Raw genomic sequence first — 19,658 nt, forward strand, 5'->3', positions numbered from 1 at the left:
AATGAGAGCCCACTGAACCATTTCTTCTTGCACCAGACATCCGTTCCACGTGGACAGGCACCACTGCAAGCTCTCCCTGCACCAGACAATTGTACCGTTGGGGAGTCTGAGACTTGAGCTTAGTTAACTGGCACCTGCAACACAACAGGCAGCCCAAGCCACTGATCCACTGGTGTAAGAAACAGGGCACAGCAACATGGCAGACTCAGTGAAGTAAGTGCCTCACTGCCAATACCAAAATGCCGTGTTGTTCTGCAGTCTTCCAATATTCAGAGAAACACAGATTTCAGTGTTCCCACATTCAAATACATAATGCTACATGACCAGGAAGTATACCCATTTATAAACATAGACAATACATGCATTCTTTTGGTGTACCTCTGAGTTCATAAACTTTGCCATTTTAATGTGTTCATTAATTTATTTACACTCAAAGGATTACATAACATTTGGTTGCAACCAGAAAATCGGGGTGGGGGGGTGGAAAAAAGATGCAGAGTCACAACTGTTACTGTGGATTCCAGTTAAAAACTCTAACTATGGCTAGAATTAAGATACTGTTATGATACTACTCCCCAGAATATTAAGAGTATCACAAAAGCTACTGGATTTATTATTTGCGCTCTTTCCCTTTCTCCACAACCCCTATTTACCTTCCCAAATTTGAGATGTTGGATATACAGGATTCCATCCTTCACAGGGCACTCCATGGGTCAGGCTCTCAACAGGCAATAGCCCAGTGAAGCAGAGGCTGCTGCAGACAGCAAGTTGTTGTGGCCGCCACAGAGATGAGTCAGTATATATGATAGCGCTGGTGACTTCCTCTCTCTGCCTAGTAACTTCCTCTTTTTGGGCCTTCATGCAAAAAAGGGAGTCGCAGTAGGCTGAGCAGTCCCAGGAGACAGTCTCTCCAGGGACACTTTTGACTTACTGAGCATATTCCTCCTCCTTTTTTAGCATGAGGCGCAACAAAAAGGGGACCTTGGCACGCACAGTAACTGTGGCTGACAACAGCCAGGTGGTTCCATGCAGAGAAGGGCTGAATTTCTCAGTTGAAAGGGTGTACATAAACTTATTAAACTATTATTAGAATCAGATAATACAGCAGAAATCTACCCGGCTCCCTGCTTCCATTTCACGGTCCCTTGCTTAGGAGCACAATGCTTGCACAATGCCTATTTGACAACAGTCACTAATGCAACAGGCTATTGCAGCATTGTCCTGCCATTTCCTGGTTTAATATGCTGAAAACTTTAGGAAGACACAACTGTTCAAAGTGAACAGAGAACATCTGTTTTTATACACCTACCAACAGGTGCGACCAAAGCAAAAAGAAGAAAACGGCAGCCTTTTGTGCAATTTCTGGTCTATGGGCTTTGAGGCACAGGACTGTGATCACACCCTGCACTTCATCTCAAGAATCAGCAACTGCTTACGAAAGAAAGGGGGTCCCATGTGATGCTCTTTTCCACTCCAGCTAGCAACAGCCTCTCAAGCTATACTAGACATGACTTCTGCTCTTCCAAGAACAATAAAGTCCTTCTGTTTGGCTGTGCCTGGCCAAAGGGCAGAAAGCACTCAGAAGTCCATAGAGCTGTGTGCTAGGTAGTCCTTGCGTCCAATATTGCTGACTTGCTTCGTCTGCATGGCTTCCAGCTTGGGGCAGTCTGTGATACGATGACCCAAGCCCCCACAGAAGGCACAGCCCCGCTCTCCTGCGAGAGGAAAAAAAAAATACAAAGTCAGATAAACTTCTATTCCTCAGCCTGGGGCATAACATTGAGAAAGGCAGGTTTTGGGTGAGGGAGGCTGCAGAGGGATGCCTACAGCAAGAAGCACTCTCCTCTATGCTGCATGGAAGTGGACCATGCAATCTGGAACAATAACTGGTCATACACTCATTTTACTGTCTCCTAGGAAGCCTGTCTTGAGGCCACTAACCAGGTAAGACCTTTTCATAACTATAGATTATGACAAGAACTGAAAGAAACAAAAGGAAGTTTCTGCCCACTCCAAGCTCTAGCTGAGCTGCCTCCTCTGGAAAGCCCACACCTTCTGTGTAGTGTCAGACAAGACTGTTGCCTCCTACCCTGTTCCCTATGAGTCACTCACCTCCAATATCTAACATGGATTCATCTCCACAGTGCAGCACCTGCAGCACAGGTGGCACCTTTTGCTTGGCCTCCAACAGCAGTGCCTTCAGGTCCATGAGCACTGACTCATCTGGGGACCAAGAGGAGAATTTAAAAGAGATGCAGAACAGTGTCTCAAACAGAATACAAACAGAAATGGACTTTGGTTACAGTGAGTGGGAGACTGCGCAGAACCAAGTGGCCATCTTGATTATTAAAAAGGGGCATTCCCCAAAGAGCCACAATACCTCTATTCGGGTCCCTGCAGTGTATTACTTTCAGCAGTGACTCAAAAGAGATAAAGGCTCTGGCAGAATCCTCAGTGGCTGCTGTCCAAGCAACAAGGATTCAACCCAGCAACCATAGGGCACCAACTCCATATCCTTTACATCCCCTCAAGGCCAAACCTCTATTGTAGCCCCTTGCAGCTCCTCACCACAGGCTTTGTTGATGAAGGTAGTGGCAATGCCAGTATTCCCTGAGCGGCCTGTACGCCCAATTCGATGAACTGGAAAAACAATATTGACATACAAGTCAGTCAAAAAACCTGTGGAGGAAAAAGCTGTCCTCTATCTTATTCTTTGAAGGCCAACAATCCTGACTTAGGCAAATGTTTTAGGACTTATGTGAATATATACACACAAACTACACAGCTGCTATCCAAGTTTCATGGGCATAAGCCTTCTCCACTCCCTCTCAAGAGAAGCTCTAAATACACAGAAGGATCCTTGTAGAATTTCACAGCCAAATTAGCCCCATACCATAATTTTCAATCTCCTCAGGCATGTCGTAGTTGATGACATGCTGAATGGCTGGAAAATCCAAGCCTTTAGAGGCAACATCTGTGGCAACCAGAACATCCTTCTTGCCATCTCGGAAGGCCTCAATGGCCTTAGTCCTTTCCTCTTGGTCTGCAAAAGGAAACACAGAGTTGGAAACAGAAGAGTGCTTCTCTCTCCCACAAAGCTTATAGGCCAAAGACAACAAGACTTTCTGTTCAAACGCTCTGCAAAGAATTATTCACACACCGCAGACAAAGGCCCACTGTCCCCGCAGACACATAGATGAAGTCCTGGGATAAACAGTTCCACAGGCCTTTCAGCCCCAATATATACAAGAAAGATGCATTTGTGAATCTGGGGGCTATTTTCTCTTGGAAAGCATCTCCTTAGTTGGTTTAAAAATGAAATGAAGGAAAGAGTTGATCCCCAGTGAAAATGGGTCACATGGTCATAGTTTAAAAAACTGCAGCTGGTGCAGAACACAGTGGTCAGGTTGTTATTGGGGCTCCCTAAGTGGGAGCACATACAGCCGGGGCTGCGGGAACTGCACTGGCTGCCAATAGTGTACCGGATTCGTTACAAGGTGCTGATTATTACCTTTAAAGCCCTTTATGGCTGAGGACCTGCCTACCTTAGGGACCGCCTCTTCCCATATACTCCCAGAGGGTGCTTTGATCCATTTCTCAAAATCTATTGGTAATCCCCGGGCTGAAGGAGGCCAAATTGAAAGTCACCAGGGAAAGGGCCTTTTTGATCGCTGACCCCCACTGGTGGAACGAATTCCCAGAGGAAATACGGGCCTTGCAGAACCTTGGTCAGTTCCGCAGGGCCTGTAAAACAGTCCTCTTCCAGCTGGCCTTTAATGGATATGGAGTTTATATCATAGATGGAATACAGTTGCACTGCAAAATCGAACAAGATAACTTCTAGATCTGAGCACCAAATGGTATGTTGTTTTAATTTTTAAATGTATAAATTATAGAATGAATCATTTTATAATATGTATTATTTTAACTCTGTGATGTTTTATGCGGTGAACAGCCCTGAGCCTGCTTCGGCGGGGAGTGTGGGATACAAATAAAATTAATTAATTAATTAAAAACATTATCATGAACTCCAATTGCATTTTTTGGCACAATAACTAGAAGTTGCACTGATAGGACACCATATTTATAGATATGACATTAGTTAATTATTTGCAGGACACGCAACAAGGCACCTGTGAAGGACAAGATCTTCAGGCCCTCTGTCAGCAATGTTCTAGATTGTCTAATCTTTGGCCTCTGGCATACCCTATGGATGCCAGTTCCATAAGTTCACTTTGTCAATTTGGAATTGGGCACCTTTCAGTTTCATCAGCTCAATAAAATAGTGAAAGGGGAAGGAGAAACATGAAGTCTAACCATAGTTAGACTCTGTTACAGACCAAATGTCTTTTGCTGCTTTTGCAGATTGTGACATATAGTCACGTTTGTGACTGCAACTTGTTCTCAGTAAATGAAAGGAATACATTCAATCTAAGACTCTTACTGACCTTTGCCACCATGTATGGCCACAGCCTCTACGCCTTTGAGTAGTAAGTATTCATGTATTGCATCTACATCAGCCTTCTTCTCAGCAAAGATAAGAACCTGCCAAAGAAAGCAAAAGGCTACAGTGTTCCATTCAATGTTCTAATGGATCCTGCTTCAATCACTCAGTCTACACAAAGTTCACTCTCCCTGATCACCGAACCAGAATGCAATGAAAGATGCTGGACTGAACACTTTGCAGCTTCTGGCAGAAGCTTCTGCTTCAGGAGAAAATCAAATGCTTCAGGTTCCTGCGCAGAACTTAGAGGAATGGAAAAGCAAGATTGAAATAATGCCCTTAGACTGAGATTGTACTCACAGGTGGTGGGGTCTTTTGCAGACACTCAAGCAGGTACACCATCTTGGCTTCCTCCTTCACATACTCTACTTCCTAACAAGAGAGAAGTTATGATAGTGTCACATGGCAACATTTCCCCCTCAATATGATGAAAGAGTAAGGGGCCAAACAAATAACATCACAAATCAACTGATTAGGGATTAGAAAGCCATTAAGTTAGGAGGTGAGAGCCTTGGTTTCAAATCTTTAAGCAGTCAGAAAGTTCAGTGTATGATTATGACCAAATTATATGCCTCAAGCTAACCTGCCTCATACAGTCCTTATGAAAACCAGGCTGGATTTACAGATTGCTGAATACTGCACTGTTGTGCTACTGGAATCCTTTATTTTCTGACTGCCCTGTGAACACACAGAAATCCAGAAAGTAAAAAATAACCCAGCAGCAGAACAATATCCAACGTGGATCCTGCCTAAGTTAGATAAGAATTTTTAAAGCAGCTCTGAGAAGTGGTGGTGGTGGAAAGTGCAACCAAACTGCAGCTGACTTATGGTGACCCTGTAGGATTTTCAAGGCACAAGACAACAGAGGAAGGTTTGCCTGTCCTTCTGTAGTGACTCAGGACTTCCGTAAAACAAAGCAGGAATCCAGTAGCACCTTTAAGGCCAACAAAGTTTTATTCAGACTGTAAGCTTTTGTATGCATGCATACTTCAGACAATGGAATGGGGTGCAGTGAGCAGAGCTACTTATAGCTGGTGGGCAGTGGTTAAGCATGCAAAGTGATACAAAGTTAGAATCCAATGGCAAAATGAAAGAACATATGGTCTGTGCGGCATTTGTGTGGGAAACCAGTAAAAGGTAATAAAAGCTGCCTGTTAATTGCTCTATTGCTACAAGTCTGGAATAAACAAAGGACATGTTTTTCCCAGTGATGTTCCCATGTAACATACATTATAAACATCATTCTGTACATTATAAACATCATGCTACTTTGCCATTAGAAAAAAGGAATACATGAAAATATAGTGAAAATGGGTTTAGTATATGTAATGAGACATCTTTGGTGGTCTCCCATCTAAATGCTAACCAGGGCCAACCCTGCTTAGCTTCTGAGATCTGATGACATCGTACTACAGATAAAAAATGGCACACACGTGTGTCTTTATACAATTTACATTTATACAATTTAAGAACACAAACATACCTGTATGACATCCAAGCTGGCAGCTCCTGCACGCCCCACATTGATTGTTATAGGCTTCACAAGAGCACTCTTGGCAAAATTCTGGATCTTTTTGGGCATGGTGGCACTGAAGAGGAGAGTCTGTCTCTGACCCTAAGGGAATAAAGGAGAAGAGAAGGACAGTTTTGTTTTGTACACTGCCACATTTCCATGAATCCTCACTGGAAACAGTCACTGGAATCGTCATGAAATGGGTCTCGAAAACCATAACGACAAGATACTAGTCATATAAGCAGGGCTGTGAATATTCCAAAAGTCTAAATAAGTGGAGAATTTCTCATAAGGCAAAGAATTTAAATCCTTTCAAAAAGCAAGCGTCTGGCCCTTATGGCTGCAAAGACAGGAGACAGTGCTTGGCAAACTCTCAGAAGCCAAGGAAAGCAGAGGGAAGAGTACTATTTATGGCTTTAGTGCCTAACATAGCCTCTTACCCTTTCTAGTACAAGCACAACTAAACATACAAATATATGCAACACTTGCTCAATTAGCATAATTTATACAGGTCACATTATCTTCTCTTGAAAGAGAATGTAGGTCACCCAGAGCAGAGTATAAAGAACCCTGTGCATGACCAAACCAATCAGCTGCACAGTAACAAGTAGAAGGGCTCACATGGTAACTTATTTTTGACACATAACATTTTGTGACCACATAAGATGATGATATTGGATTTATATCCCGCCTAATACTCTGAATCTCAGAGCGGTCACAATCTCCTTTTACCTCCCCCCCGCCACAACAGACACCCTGTGAGGTGGGTGGAGCTGAGAGAGCTCTTACAGCAGCTGCCCTTTCAAGGACAACTCCTACGAGAGCTATGGCTGACCCAAGGCCATTCCAGCAGCTACAAGTGGAGGAGTGGGGTATCAAACCCGGTTCTCCCAGATAAGAGTCCACGCACTTAACCACTACACCAAACCGGCTCCCTGAGCAAAGACTTCAGGCACTGCTTGATATCTAAAAAAAGATTTGCCAGGTCTCAAGCCTGCTTGGAAATCCCACCATATAACCTGAACACCTTTCCCGTAATCCCAGATGCTGACTGCAGTCACTTAATGGACAGACAGAAGCAAAAGCATGCTCTATTACAACTTCACATGTTTCAGGGTAGATCCATGCCTGTGAAAGCAAGTTTCAAGGCACAGTTCTAATGAGCTCCAGCTTCAATTAAGTCCCATCCACAGCATTTGCCCACAAACTTTCATCTGGATAGGGAGAATGTTGCAGCTGGAAGACCGCAAAGAGCAAAGAAAAAGTTCAAACAAGCCAGAGCGTGGCCTGCCCAAGGGCACGAAGTTACCATGCCTCTGGCACCAGGAAGAAAGCCATGACTCAGAAAGGCATCTCACATAAATTCTGAATTCACATGGATCAAGTCTGGAGCACAGGCTGCCCTGCCTGGTACCTTGAAGTAGGAAAAAATGGTACGAATATCTCCTTCAAAGCCCATATCAATCATTCGGTCAGCTTCGTCCAATGCCAGATAACGACAGACATCCAGGCTGACCATTTTCTTTTGCAAAAGATCCATTAGGCGACCTGGCGTTGCCACCATCATGTGAACACCACTGTGGGATCAGAAGTCAAAGTTGCAGAGTCAGTCCAAGTTTGGCAGTTTAAACAGAGGAACTGGAAACATAATTTTCAAGTCCAGAGACCAAACACTTTCTTCTCCAAGCTGTGCTCGCAAGACCCAAGGCAGACATAGATTCAGAATGGTCACTCGTGAAGGGTTCTTTAGCCTTAGAGTAATCATAAACTTTTTTTTTTCTGAAGGAGGACAATTCCCTCAAACTTTGCCCAAAATCTGGCCAGGATTCCCCAGTTCAACTTCTCTTCCATTCAACTGACATCCAGTGTAGTGCAGTGGCTATAATGTTAGGCTAGGTTCTTAGAGAGTTGGATTCAGATCCTCACTCTGCTGTAAAAGCCTGGGCCAGTTGTTCTCCCTCTCTTAGCACTAACCTACTTTACAAGGTTGTAAAGAAAAAGTGGGGAAAAGAAGGACCATGTGTATTGTTACCAATACTCCCTCTAAACTGTAGTGTCTTGTGATTAAAAAATCTACTTTGTGAGCTACTGGCATTAATGTTGTGAGCTACTGCATTGGTCTTGTCAGCCACCAGCGAGCCTGCAGCAGACGTGGACTATTGCACCCTTCTTAAATCTTCGTTCGCGAAGCCAAGCCGAGAGAGACTGCATAAATTAGATTGCTCAGGGGCCATTTTCCCTGAGCTAAGGCAAAAATGTGTGAGCTGGAGGCTAAAAAACTGTGAGCTAGCTCATACTAACTCAGCTTAGAGGGAACACTGATAATCACCCCAAGTTTCTTGGAGAAAAAGTGGGATAAGTGTATTAGATAGCTGTCAAGAAAGTAGGTAAAGTTTCTGTTTGGTGAGCTAAGGAACCCTAGAGAGGGACGGTGAGTTGTGCTGGTAACATTCACATGAACAAAGAGTTAAAAAACAGATCTATATCAAGCATCTGTATCCCACTATCTCCTCACTAATTGTGAAAACAGAACATAATCTAATCCACATAAGGGATGTGAATGTGGTCCATGCTCATTGTTTTACCACAAAGGGAGCAAGCTAGATGTAAATGTTTTCATATGTCCAGTGGGCTGGTTAGATAAAAATCTTTTTGGAAAGGGATCTTCTGCAAGTACACTGCCTGTTCCATCAATAAAGTCCTGAAATAAGCAACAGTTATAATACCTAACAGGCGTATGACTGGGATAGAGGATAGGCAGGCAATTGATAAGGCAGGGAGATGAACGCAGACCCTGTTTTCTTAACACCCGCTCTAGAGAGGGGGAGGAGCTGTAAGCTCTAACCCAGGGGTGTCGAACTCCGAGGGCTGGATTTGACATAAATGAGACCTTGTTGGGCCGAGCCATGCTGGGCCGAGCCATGCTGGGCCATGTGTGTACCTATTTAAGATTAGGTAGCAGAGATATAAATTTTATAAAGAACAAAGACATACACAAATATATATATATATATATTTTAAAAACTTAAAACATGCTTAAAACATTAGCACTCATTGGTTTTAAAGGTGCTTTATTTGTATTTCTCCCATGGGATCCAGGAAACTGGGCAAAGGAAGCTCTGGTTCTTTCCTTCCTTCCCCAGGGGGCTGCGGGGGAGGAGCCTAAGCCAATAGGAAGAGAGGCTTGGCTCAGTAGCTCTGCTGTGCGACTGAAAGAGCCTGGCAAAGCAAGCTATTCTTCCCCCCTTCCTCCCTAAGGGAGGATCCTCAGCCAAAGGAAAAAATAAAGGTTTTGCACTGTAGCTCCTGTGCAATTGAGCAAGCCTTGCAAAGCAAGCTGTTATAATGAAGGAAGCAAGAGGGGGGGAGAAGGAAGCACATTACCACCAATTGCTCAGGGGTCTGATAGGAGCCCTCGGGGGGCCTGATTCAGCCCCCAAACTGCATGTTTGACACCCCTGTTCTAATCATACATTAGATGCTTATCTAGACTCCATCACCAGACTTACTGTTTGATGGTCTCCATCTGCTCCTTGACAGACATGCCCCCAATGCACAGGGCACAGCGCAGGGCAGGCATTCCATCTTCATGCAGCAGGCGACAGTAGTATTCTAGGATACCATGAGTCTGGCGAGCCAATTCCCTCTGCAGAGACAGCAGTTTATTAAGCAGCAACTACAGCCACAGCTTGCACCACTCACTATTTTTCCTTTTTTTCTTCAACTATTCTCCCCCATCCACTCAAGATCACTTAAACACACAGGAGGGATCGCACAACTTACTGAGGGGCAGATGATAAGCCCATAAGGCCCTTCTCTCTTGGAGAATGGCAGCCTCTTCTCTTGCTCCAGACAGAACATGATAACAGGGAGGGTAAACACTAGAGTCTTGCCAGAGCCAGTGAATGCGATGCCAATCATGTCTCTGCCGGAAAGGCTACCAAAAAAAATGAGTTAGGGCAACCATTTAGTCTAGGAGAAGTACATTTAGAGCAGGAGTGGTTTTATTCGTAAATGTGTAGGGAGGAGGAGACTAACCTACTTATGCCACTCGAAAACGGCAACATTTGGCACTTAAAGCATCATCAAGCCAGAGAGTCAACTGGACATGAACTGCAGACTTAGCACCAGTGAAAACCTGAACTTTCATTTGAGAGAAAGCAGATTTCCAGTCTCAAAGTCAACAACACCACAAAGTCTGTGGTGCATTTTAAAAACTACAAGGGATCTGCATGGGAATTCCAGCAGGCTACAGAGTGTCTTCACCCAGCAAAGGGCTCAGATGTCCTTTTTGGCCCTGCTTCTTGTGCTTTTATCCCACATCTTGCTCTTCCCAGTCTGTAATGAGTGACTGCTACATAACCAATATGCAATAAGCAATAGCAGTTAATATTTTTAATTGTAATGTATTTTGAGGGGTGGGAAACAGTATAAAATGCCGTACTCCTTCTGTAGGCCACAGCAGTGGCCCAGTACAATCAGAAAGAGGCTGAAGAAACACTATGCCACTCACATAGTGGGAATACCCTGGATCTGGATAGGAGTTGGCTGCTGGATCCCCTTCTTCTTGAGACCTCGCAGGATTGCTGTGGGCAGAGTAAGACAAGGATTCAGCAGCTAAAAGGCAGACTAGAAAAAGAGCTGTTTCCCATCATATAAAAAGGTAAAGGTAGCCCCCTGTGCAAGCACCAGTCGTTTCTGACTCTGGGGTGACGTCGCATCATGATGCCACCATATCCTAGCACAAAAAATACAGAACATTTCAGGCACTTCTCATGCTACTTTTCATATTCAGCTACACAGACCCAAGTATAAAACACATACACATGGATTGGATCAGATCAAGTATTTTGAAAGTGTAAGTATTACTGGCTGCTTTTCCTGTCAAATACAGTAAAAGTTTACTTAGCTAACCAGCATCGCTTAAGAGGGCAAGTATGGCCAGAGGGCAGAACCACCATATACTTGTGACTTTGAGCACATGCATGCCCTGCTTCCGCCTCTCCAACTAGATGGCTTTATGTCTTCAGCTGCTGCAAGGCTTCTGACAGCCAAAACTGACAGCTAACCTCATTGTTGGAGGGTTGCTAGCCTGCTTATCTGGCCTGGTGCATGGGGAAATTATAATCGCCCTACCATGCATGGAGGCTATTGCCTCACATTCCCAATGGTATGAGGTTTGATACACACAGTTCCTCCAGGTAGGAGATGGGGCAGAGCAATAATCTCAAGTACAGGGGTGGCCAAACTTGCTTAACGTAAGAGCCACATAGAATAAACATCAGATATTTGAGAGTCACAAGACATGAACATCAGATGTTTGAAGGAAGGAAAGGAGGAAGGGGGAAAGGGAGGAAGGCAGGCAAATAGAAAGAGGAGGGGGAAGGGAGGGAGAGTTGGAAAGAAAGCAACTTTCTTTAAATGCATTCTCCAAGCTGCTGGCTGCCTTGGCTTGTAGAAATGATTTAAAGAGACAAATGCCTTCTCCAAGTCTGCAACAGGGCAGTAGGGGCTTTGAGAGTCACACAATATGTGTAAAAGAGCTACATGTGGCTCCTGAGCCATAGTATGGCCACCCCTGCTCAAGTATCTGGCACTTCTGATTAACTGGCAACATTCATTCCCTGTGAATGCTGTATAGCAAAGCTTCTACTGTACATGAAATAGGATAAGCAAACTGAGTCCCTACTAGTAACCATTTAGAAAGGGGAAGGGGAAATGACATAAACCTTTGCTGTTTCAATCTAAAGTGGTTCATGTGTATTATGTATTCTGCATGCACACCTAAGTACAAAAGGTAGCTTGAGAAGCAATCCCTAGAGCGTGCTGGCTGGAGAGAAAGAAAAATCAGGAGCCTGCAGCTCCAAACTCCTCCATGTGAAAAGAAATTCCTCACAGATGGGATTACTCATGCAGCCACCTACCTGGTGGGAATTTCATCTCTTTAAAGTTCTTGAGCGGGGGTGGGATGCCTTCTCCCTCTACCAGGATGTGGTATTTCTTGCGCACACGATCGTGTCGTGCTTCTGACATAGCCAGAATGTACCGGGGGGCCTTCCAGCTGGTAAGAGAATACAAAGAAATAACAGCAGGGAGTAAGGACACTAGGATGGGACTACTCACAGTGAAGTGGGAGGACCAGAAATCAAATGCAGTCACCAGCAGAAAACAATAGTCCTTATGCTTAGCCTTTCTTTCACAGGCTCTCCCAAAGGGAAATCTTAGTGTTTGTTTGTTTTTCTCCCCTCCTTGACCCTTTTAACATCCAGCCTGATGAAAGTTCAGGAGAACTTGACAGCTTGCCCATGTTACTGCGTTAGTTTGGTTGAACTTAGTAAAAGATATTACATCTTAATGCCAAAAAAGGTCTATGGTATGTATGTAGATATTACATGGCTCTGGAAGTTGGATTTTGCTTTGGAACAAAACAACTGGGTATGTACAATCACTGTCTAATAATAGTACTACATCTGCAAGGTTTTCCAGTTTCATGGTGAATCCATCTTTCTCATTCACAGATGGCTCCAAGGTACAACCCAGAGATTCCCACCACATTATCTCCAGAAAACTTTGAATAGGCTGAAGTGTCAGTAAACTTGCATTAACAACATGCAATCTACCTGGTTTTAATTGGATCATCATATGTGATGCCTTTTGCCATTTCCTTCACAGACATCAGTGCTGCATAAAAGAAAGACATTAGTATTAATGTAAGCCCTCAAGGAACACATAGAAGCCAGAGCAAAAAAGAAAAGAAAAAGAAAAGGGATTATTCTGCCACATTTATGATAACATTAAGAGCTCAGAAACATGGAAAAGTTTACATTTAAGAGTGATGAATACAGCCTTCTCCTCACTCTTCCTGCCTATTACCAATGGACCCTAGCAAGAGAGTATTTCTTTGGCACTCACCTCGCCCTTCCGCCACACTCTCCAAGATCTTCTCTTCTTCCTTCAGCTGCTTCTCCTTAGCCGACTCTTTACGTGCTGGAAAGATTATAGAGCAGTCAGTTAAGCCCTTCTAGTGCCTCCTCCTCCCCACTCATAAGACCAATCTGAGTGTGCCAACTCCACCTTCTGCCTTCTCCTTGAGATGCTGGTGCTGGTCCAGGAGGCTAACATTGGATTGTGGACCCAGAGGGATGTCATCTTCATCTCCGTGATATTCACTGCCACTGTCCTTTTGTTCCTCCTCCAACACCCCCTTGCGGCGCATCTGCAGTCGCTTTTGCAGCTGAGTATATTTAAGAGACACAAGAGGCAAAGTCCAAAGCTTAGATTGGAACAGAGGAAGACTGCTAGTCCACCTGCAGAATATTTTGGTATGAAAAGGAACATTTCAAGGGGAAGGCTAGATGTCCCATAGATCAGTGTTTCCCAACCTGGGGGTCAAGACTGGATTGCAAAGCCTCTGAAAGTGGTTCCCTAATGGCTACCCCTGTCCTTTCCATTACTCTTTTTTGCATTTTGGAAACCAAGATCTGACCCTGGAAACAGTATCTTCCATGTCATGTGTCATTTGGTGGTTTGTTCTTCATTGCATGTACATGTTGGTCAAATAAACATGTCCTGATGGTTCCTAGGGTGAGTTTCTCAGAATCTTAGGGGGGATTAGAGGGTGTAACGGGGAAGGAGAGGGTGTCAAAAGGCTGGAATGTTATCATCATATGCAAAAGCTATATATATCAGAATGCCACTTGCTTGGGGTTCACAGTGGAGGCAGCTGCACCTCTTGTGCAATGTTTGTTGGTTTCTCAGAAACATCTGGCTAGCCATTCTAAAAAATGGAATGCTGAACTAGATGGGTGTCGAACTCATTTGTTATAAGGGCTGGATCTGACATAAATGAGACCTTGTTGGGCCAGGCCATGTTGGGCTGGGCCATATATGTACCTATTTAAGATTAGATAGCAGATATTTAAACTTTGTAAAGGACACAGACAAACAAAGATTTTTTTTAAAAAAACCTTAGAACATGCTTAAAACATTAGCACTCCTTGGTCTTAAGGGTGCTTTCTTTGTATTTCTCCCATTGGATCCAGGGAACTGAGCAAAGGAAGCTCTGGCTCTTTCCTTCCTTCCCCAAGGGACCAGGAGAGGGAGGAGTCTCAGCCAACAGAAGGAAGAGAGGTTTGGCTCAGTAGCTCTGCTGTGTGATTGTGATAGCCTGGTAAAGCCTTCCTCCCCTTCCTTCCCAAGGGAGGAGCCTCAGCAAATGAAGAAAATGGAAGTTTTGCACTGTAGCTCCTGTGCAATTGAGCAAGCCTTGCAAAGCAAGCTGTTACACAGAAGGAGGCAAGAGAGAGGGAGAAGGAAGCAGATGACAGCCAGTTGCTTGGGGGCTTGATACGGCCCCCAAGCCAGATGTTTGACACCCCTGTCAAAGTCTGCCTAAGGCATCAAAACACCTTGGGCCAGCCCTGGATAGATCATGATAAGATATCAATTTGGACCAGTGGGTCATCATACTGAAGAGGCTGTGAACCACTGCCCTGATTTCACCTACCTAATACTTACCCCTTTGTATTCTATGAACTAATTTTTGCAGCTTTTTACAAATTATCAGTCTTTTTGTTCCTGGGAAAAAAGGGGAAGCTGTCAAGTAGCCATTAAAGTCTGGCTACATACTGAGATCACTAAGGGCAAACAAGGGGATTTCCTTATTGTGCTTTAGTTTAGATCATTCTCCTTATAGTGCAAAGTAAGCGAATACCTTCACCTTTCTTCTGGGACAGAAACATGTAACGCAACCATATTATCTGCATGGCACCTTTTCTTTTTTCTCTGGAACAAAAACAATGACTACTATTTAATATTTTAAACACAGTTACCATTGTCTAGGAAAAAACAGGACTAAGAAGAACCTGTTATTTTACATTGTTGTTAGCTATCATGAGTTGCATTTGCTGTGAGAGAGACAGGATATAAATTTGAAAATTAAATAAATTATTAACTATGTGTGTTTAAGGAAAACAGTTGGGGGAATGTGTGTTGTTATACAACAAGCTCTTTAGTTCACAGACTAGGAAGAAGACATTACATGTGCACGTTTGCCAGTAGTAAACCGTAACTTAAACTGTTGTTGTTTTTAGTTTTTAAATTGTTTTACAGTATATGATGTATATTGCACAGTATAAAATGTGTATCACCCACCCTTTCTCTTGAGGTCCCTATGTTTTTTCCCCATTTGTTTCTTCCCCCATTTGTAATCGGTTCTTTATCATCATTCTACTACAGTTTTAGTCCCAAGATAATGTTGTACCTATATGAAATAAAGAGTCCAGTATCAACAAAATAATTTTGCTTTAGGCAACAAAATTGAGAAGCACCTTTCTGAGGATTAGCAGAGATCAAGGGGAATGAGACTACAGCATTCCTATGGCAAATGTATTTAAAACACAAATCCAGAATAACATGGTAAAAACAGCAAGAATATTGCCCAAGGATAGTAGCCTGACATAAACACAGGGAAGAGTGCTGGATGAGAATGCTCTATGATGTTGACTTTTATAAGACAAGTGGTTCTAATGGTGTTGGCACTTTGGATATTAAGAGACTGTCAAATGGGTGCTACCACAAAGACAACCACAAAATGGCTGCTATGGAATGCTGAGGCTAATTACAAATAGTTGGAAAGTTGCAAGTCAAGTATCATCCTACAGAGGCAGCTATTTCTGAACAGTTGCTCCCTGCAGACACAGAGGTGATGCTTCTTGGATTCTGAAGCAACTTCTGCTCCAATGAGATGGAAGAAAGCCAAGCATGGCTCCTTGTCTGAATACATACTTTGCTAAAGGCACAAATGAGCACCACAAAACTCATCAGTGGGAACCATGGTACACTGGGAATCATGGGTACTATCTCTTATAAGATCAACTCTGTGTTGTACAGAGCACAGCAAAGAATATCTTAAGAAAAGTTTCCTGGGAGTGGGCCCAACAAAATAAAATGGGAATACTTTTGAGTAAACCTGCCCAGGATTGTTCCTTTGCAGTGCACCTCCTAAACAGAGGTGTACACTTTTTAGGTCAACTGAAGTTTAGAAGCGTGTAACTCTGCTTAGAACTCTGCATTGTTAAGACAGTGGAAAGTTGTCCAATGATTATCTAAAAGAGCGAAAATGTATCTATTAGCACAAATATCAGTTGAGGTAGATATATATTAACTAGCATAGAATAACAGTATGCTCTGGAAGGGTGGGGTCTTTCAGCTGAACTTTGGGTTTTAAGTGTGGGATCAAAAGGAGAGAATAATGAACTGCTCTATTTGTCTCCTTCTGTAAGGTCCACCTGGATGCCTTTCACAATGAGCTTTATATCCAGCAGCAAAAATCAGAATGCTGGAATTATGAATTTGAAGAAGAATGCACATACTCGGGAGCTGCGGTGATGGTGGAGGACATTCTACAGATTGCGAGAAATTTTTCTGCATTATTTGGCTAACATAGCTGCTACTCTCAGTGCACTTTTCAGAACCGGAATGGCAAAGATGCTACCTACCACTGTCATCCATCACATGAGGAATAAATTGTCTCTGAGTGCCTAAGCCAATGTAAGAATCCAGGGCAGCATTTCAGAGCCTCTAGAGATTACTTCTGCTGTTATCTCAACCCCACCCCCCCGTGGCTCTTGCAAACACATCCATCATGAAGCCTTTATTGAGGGGTGGCAGTATTGCTTAAGGAGCAGCTGCTCACCTGCTGATGCAAAGCGGGCTTCTAGTCTTTGAAAAAAGCCCTACTGTTACAGAAATAATGCAATGGGAGAAGATGAGGAGAACAGGACGTATCAAAGTACCCTGTTGTGCCAAGCTGGCAGGACCAAAACTGGAGGTGGATGGGAGCTTCAGTCCTCGCACTGGCAAGGATGAAAAATGTGAGTTCATTTATGTAATTCTAAGTCTAAAGCAAGTAAGTAACCTTCACCAGAATACCTCCAACAATGAAGAACCATTACATTTAAAAAGACTGATCCTGGAGTTGTTTAATTTAATCGGTGAGGCTTTTAAAATTCATTTTTATTAAGTAACAGTTTTATTTTGTAAATCAACATATAAATTAATTAAGAAGCAGCATATACATTATGTAAATAAAAGTCTCCACCTCAAGCCTTTTAATCTAGTGTAGCCCACCCATAACAAATCTTGTCACAGCCTCTTCTGAGCTCACCCATGCAGCCCAAATTCATTCAAGTGTCTAATCACACTCACAAGATCAACACCAGCTCTTCTGATGCACTATTTCTGGTCCACCACATACTGTGACCAACATATACATATTCTCTGTATCCTGAAATGCATGCATTGATCATAGCGGTGGAGACTGCCACCAAGCCACCTTTGCTGTTCTGGAGAAGCCTTTTTTCTCCTTAGGACATTGTTGCCAGCTTTGTTCCTGATTATCAATTTAGAAAGGTGGAAGAACTGCTTAGAAGCCAGAGAACTCACCAATCGGAGGTTTCAACATGTCAAGACACAGAATCACAGCCATTCCAGCTACACTACTACACAAAAGTAGTGTGTAATGTGCCTACACAGCAATATTCTCTAGCACTACCAGAATTATATTACGTAAATTTAATGGTAAATTTTAAATGGTACAGAAATGTATAATTGTTTTATTGTTTAACATGGCTTTTGCCACACTCTGTAAGCCGCCCTGAGCCTGCCTCAGTGGAGAGGGCGGGGTATAAATAAAATTTTATTATTATTATATATTTCCCTGATGTGGTGTCCTAATTATGTGAGGGCAGCTATCTTTTATACCCAGGTATTATGATAAGAGCTGGAGAAGACTCTTGAGAGTCCCTTGGACTGCAAGAAGATGATCAGTCAGTCCTAAGGGAAATCAACCCTGACTGTTCCCTGGAAGGTCAGATGCTGAAGCTCAAATACTTTGTCCACCAAATGAGAAGGGAGCACTCACTGGAGAAGATCCTGATGCTGGGAAAGACAGAAGGCAAAAGAAGAAGGGGATGGCAAAAGATGACGTGGCTGGACAGCATTACTGATGTAACAAACACGAATTTGAGTGGACTTCAGAGGATGATGGAAGACAGGAAGACCTGGCGTGACTTGGTCCACGGGGTCACAAAGAGTAGGACTCAACGGTGTGACTGACCAACAAAAAATTATGATAAGACCTGACTTTAAGGAAGGTTTGCTTAACTGTTGGTCTGTGAAATTAAGCTGGCGGAAAACAGACATACAGAAGGAAAACAAGGAGCCAAAAGAGTACCACCTCTCTTCCCACTCCTAAATGAGAAGAACACCACTAGGGGGAGCTCTACAAACTGTTGACTCCCGATCCATTATTAGATGGGTAACAGTTCCGGGTCAGGAACAATAACAAAAGGGATATGGACTGAAGAACTGAAGCTGCAGCTCTATACATACTTCAGACGCATCTACTCAGCGCACTTGAGCCCACAAGAAGAGTCCTACTGGATGTGACAAGGGTCTATCTAGGTCGCCACCCGGTTCTCTCCCAAGTGCCGATCTAGATACACAGAGGGTCCCCCACAAGCAGTGGCACGCGGGCCTCCGACCCTCTCCCTCCCTTCCACACCCCCCAGCCCCACTCGCGTCGTCCCTCAGCAACACTCAGTGATATTTGCTGAATTCGAGCACATATGCACAGAACCACTCAACATAGCGGAAGGGAGCAACTTCAGCCCCATTTACCATCTGCTGCTTGCGTTGCTTAACTGGCACGTAGGGCACATACTCTTCGTCGTCATCCTCCTCCACTGCCACCACTTTTGTCTCCTCTTCCTCGCCAGATAGGTCCGACGTCTCCGAGTCCGCCTCACGCTGCCTCTGCAGGAATTTTTAATAGCCAGTTACTTGCTGGGGCGAAGTTTCCTTCCCCTAGAAAAGCGGGAAGGCTGCGCGGGCGTGTGGGTCCGCGAGGGGGATGAATAATACTTTCGGGGTTAGAGGAATTGGGAGGGGAAATTCTACCATGTTCAGACGTACCTTCCTGCTATTTCCGGTATCCATGTTTCGACACTACACAGTTACTCTCCGCGAGACAACGTGCACGTAGCCAATGAGAAGGAACGGAAGGAGAACGGGTTGTCGCAAAGCTTGAGTCGCTTAGCAACTGGAACCACGCCCACAAGCAGTACATTCCGAAAAGGAAGGATGTGCGCGCGAAGGGAAGCGGAGAGGGTCAAATTTAGTGAAAAGGGGAGGACGAAGGGGCGGGAGATCTTGTGTCTGGGTTGAACAAAGCAGGAGCTGTGGGCGGAGCTGTGCGTGAAATGAAACGGCTAGGACGGACCTAGTCGTTGTGGTTGTGAGTGGCGTTCACGAGTTTAGTAGCTTAATGAAGCTGTTGACTTTGCGTTCTCCATAAGTAACACGGAACCTGTAACTTTGTCGGTTCTTGTGAAATTGAATGAGACCGTTTTGCGGCTGAGGGAGGAATCCTGTTTTTCCGGGAACTAGCCGTGGAAGCATATGAGACTTTCGGGAACAGTGTACGGTGATGGTGTATTAAAAAGGGGGGCGACAACTAACTTTTCTTAGGTTTTGAAACGGTATTTACTATATTCATGCCTTGCAATCCTTTGTGATCCGACGTTGATTAGTAAGATTGTGTCTTCTATGTGGCTGATAATAATTTGAAGTCTCCGTAGA

The 19,658-nt window shown here is 43.9% G+C and overlaps 1 protein-coding gene across 1 annotated transcript; it reads right to left on the reverse strand.

Annotated features, from left to right (window-relative positions):
* Positions 1 to 401: 401 nt before the first annotated feature.
* On the reverse strand, positions 402 to 19,165 carry DDX41 (DEAD-box helicase 41). Its single transcript, XM_060240157.1, has 17 exons — positions 18,993 to 19,165; positions 18,699 to 18,833; positions 13,092 to 13,251; positions 12,930 to 13,004; positions 12,638 to 12,698; positions 11,942 to 12,078; positions 10,531 to 10,603; positions 9,801 to 9,954; positions 9,527 to 9,663; positions 7,432 to 7,594; positions 5,988 to 6,119; positions 4,805 to 4,876; positions 4,449 to 4,545; positions 2,894 to 3,043; positions 2,569 to 2,640; positions 2,113 to 2,223; positions 402 to 1,715 (listed from the first exon to the last, which is right to left on the reverse strand). The coding sequence occupies exons 1-17, from the start codon at positions 19,014 to 19,016 to the stop codon at positions 1,579 to 1,581; spliced, it is 1,890 nt and encodes a 629-aa protein (XP_060096140.1). The 5' UTR covers positions 19,017 to 19,165; the 3' UTR covers positions 402 to 1,578.
* Positions 19,166 to 19,658: the final 493 nt, after the last annotated feature.

The sequence above is a fragment of the Heteronotia binoei genome, chromosome 5 (genome assembly GCF_032191835.1).
Source record: "Heteronotia binoei isolate CCM8104 ecotype False Entrance Well chromosome 5, APGP_CSIRO_Hbin_v1, whole genome shotgun sequence".
Taxonomy (NCBI): Eukaryota; Metazoa; Chordata; class Lepidosauria; order Squamata; family Gekkonidae; genus Heteronotia; species Heteronotia binoei.

Excerpts from the sequence above, each read along its gene's own strand:
- DDX41 (XM_060240157.1), bottom strand. The coding sequence starts at position 19,016 with ATGGATACCGGAAATAGCAGGAAG. Across the intron at positions 13,005-13,091 it reads TCTCAAGGAGAAGGCAGAAG|CACGTAAAGAGTCGGCTAAG; the intron begins GTGGAGTTGGCA and ends TAATCTTTCCAG. Across the intron at positions 2,224-2,568 it reads CTTCATCAACAAAGCCTGTG|ATGAGTCAGTGCTCATGGAC; the intron begins GTGAGGAGCTGC and ends CTTGGTCCCCAG.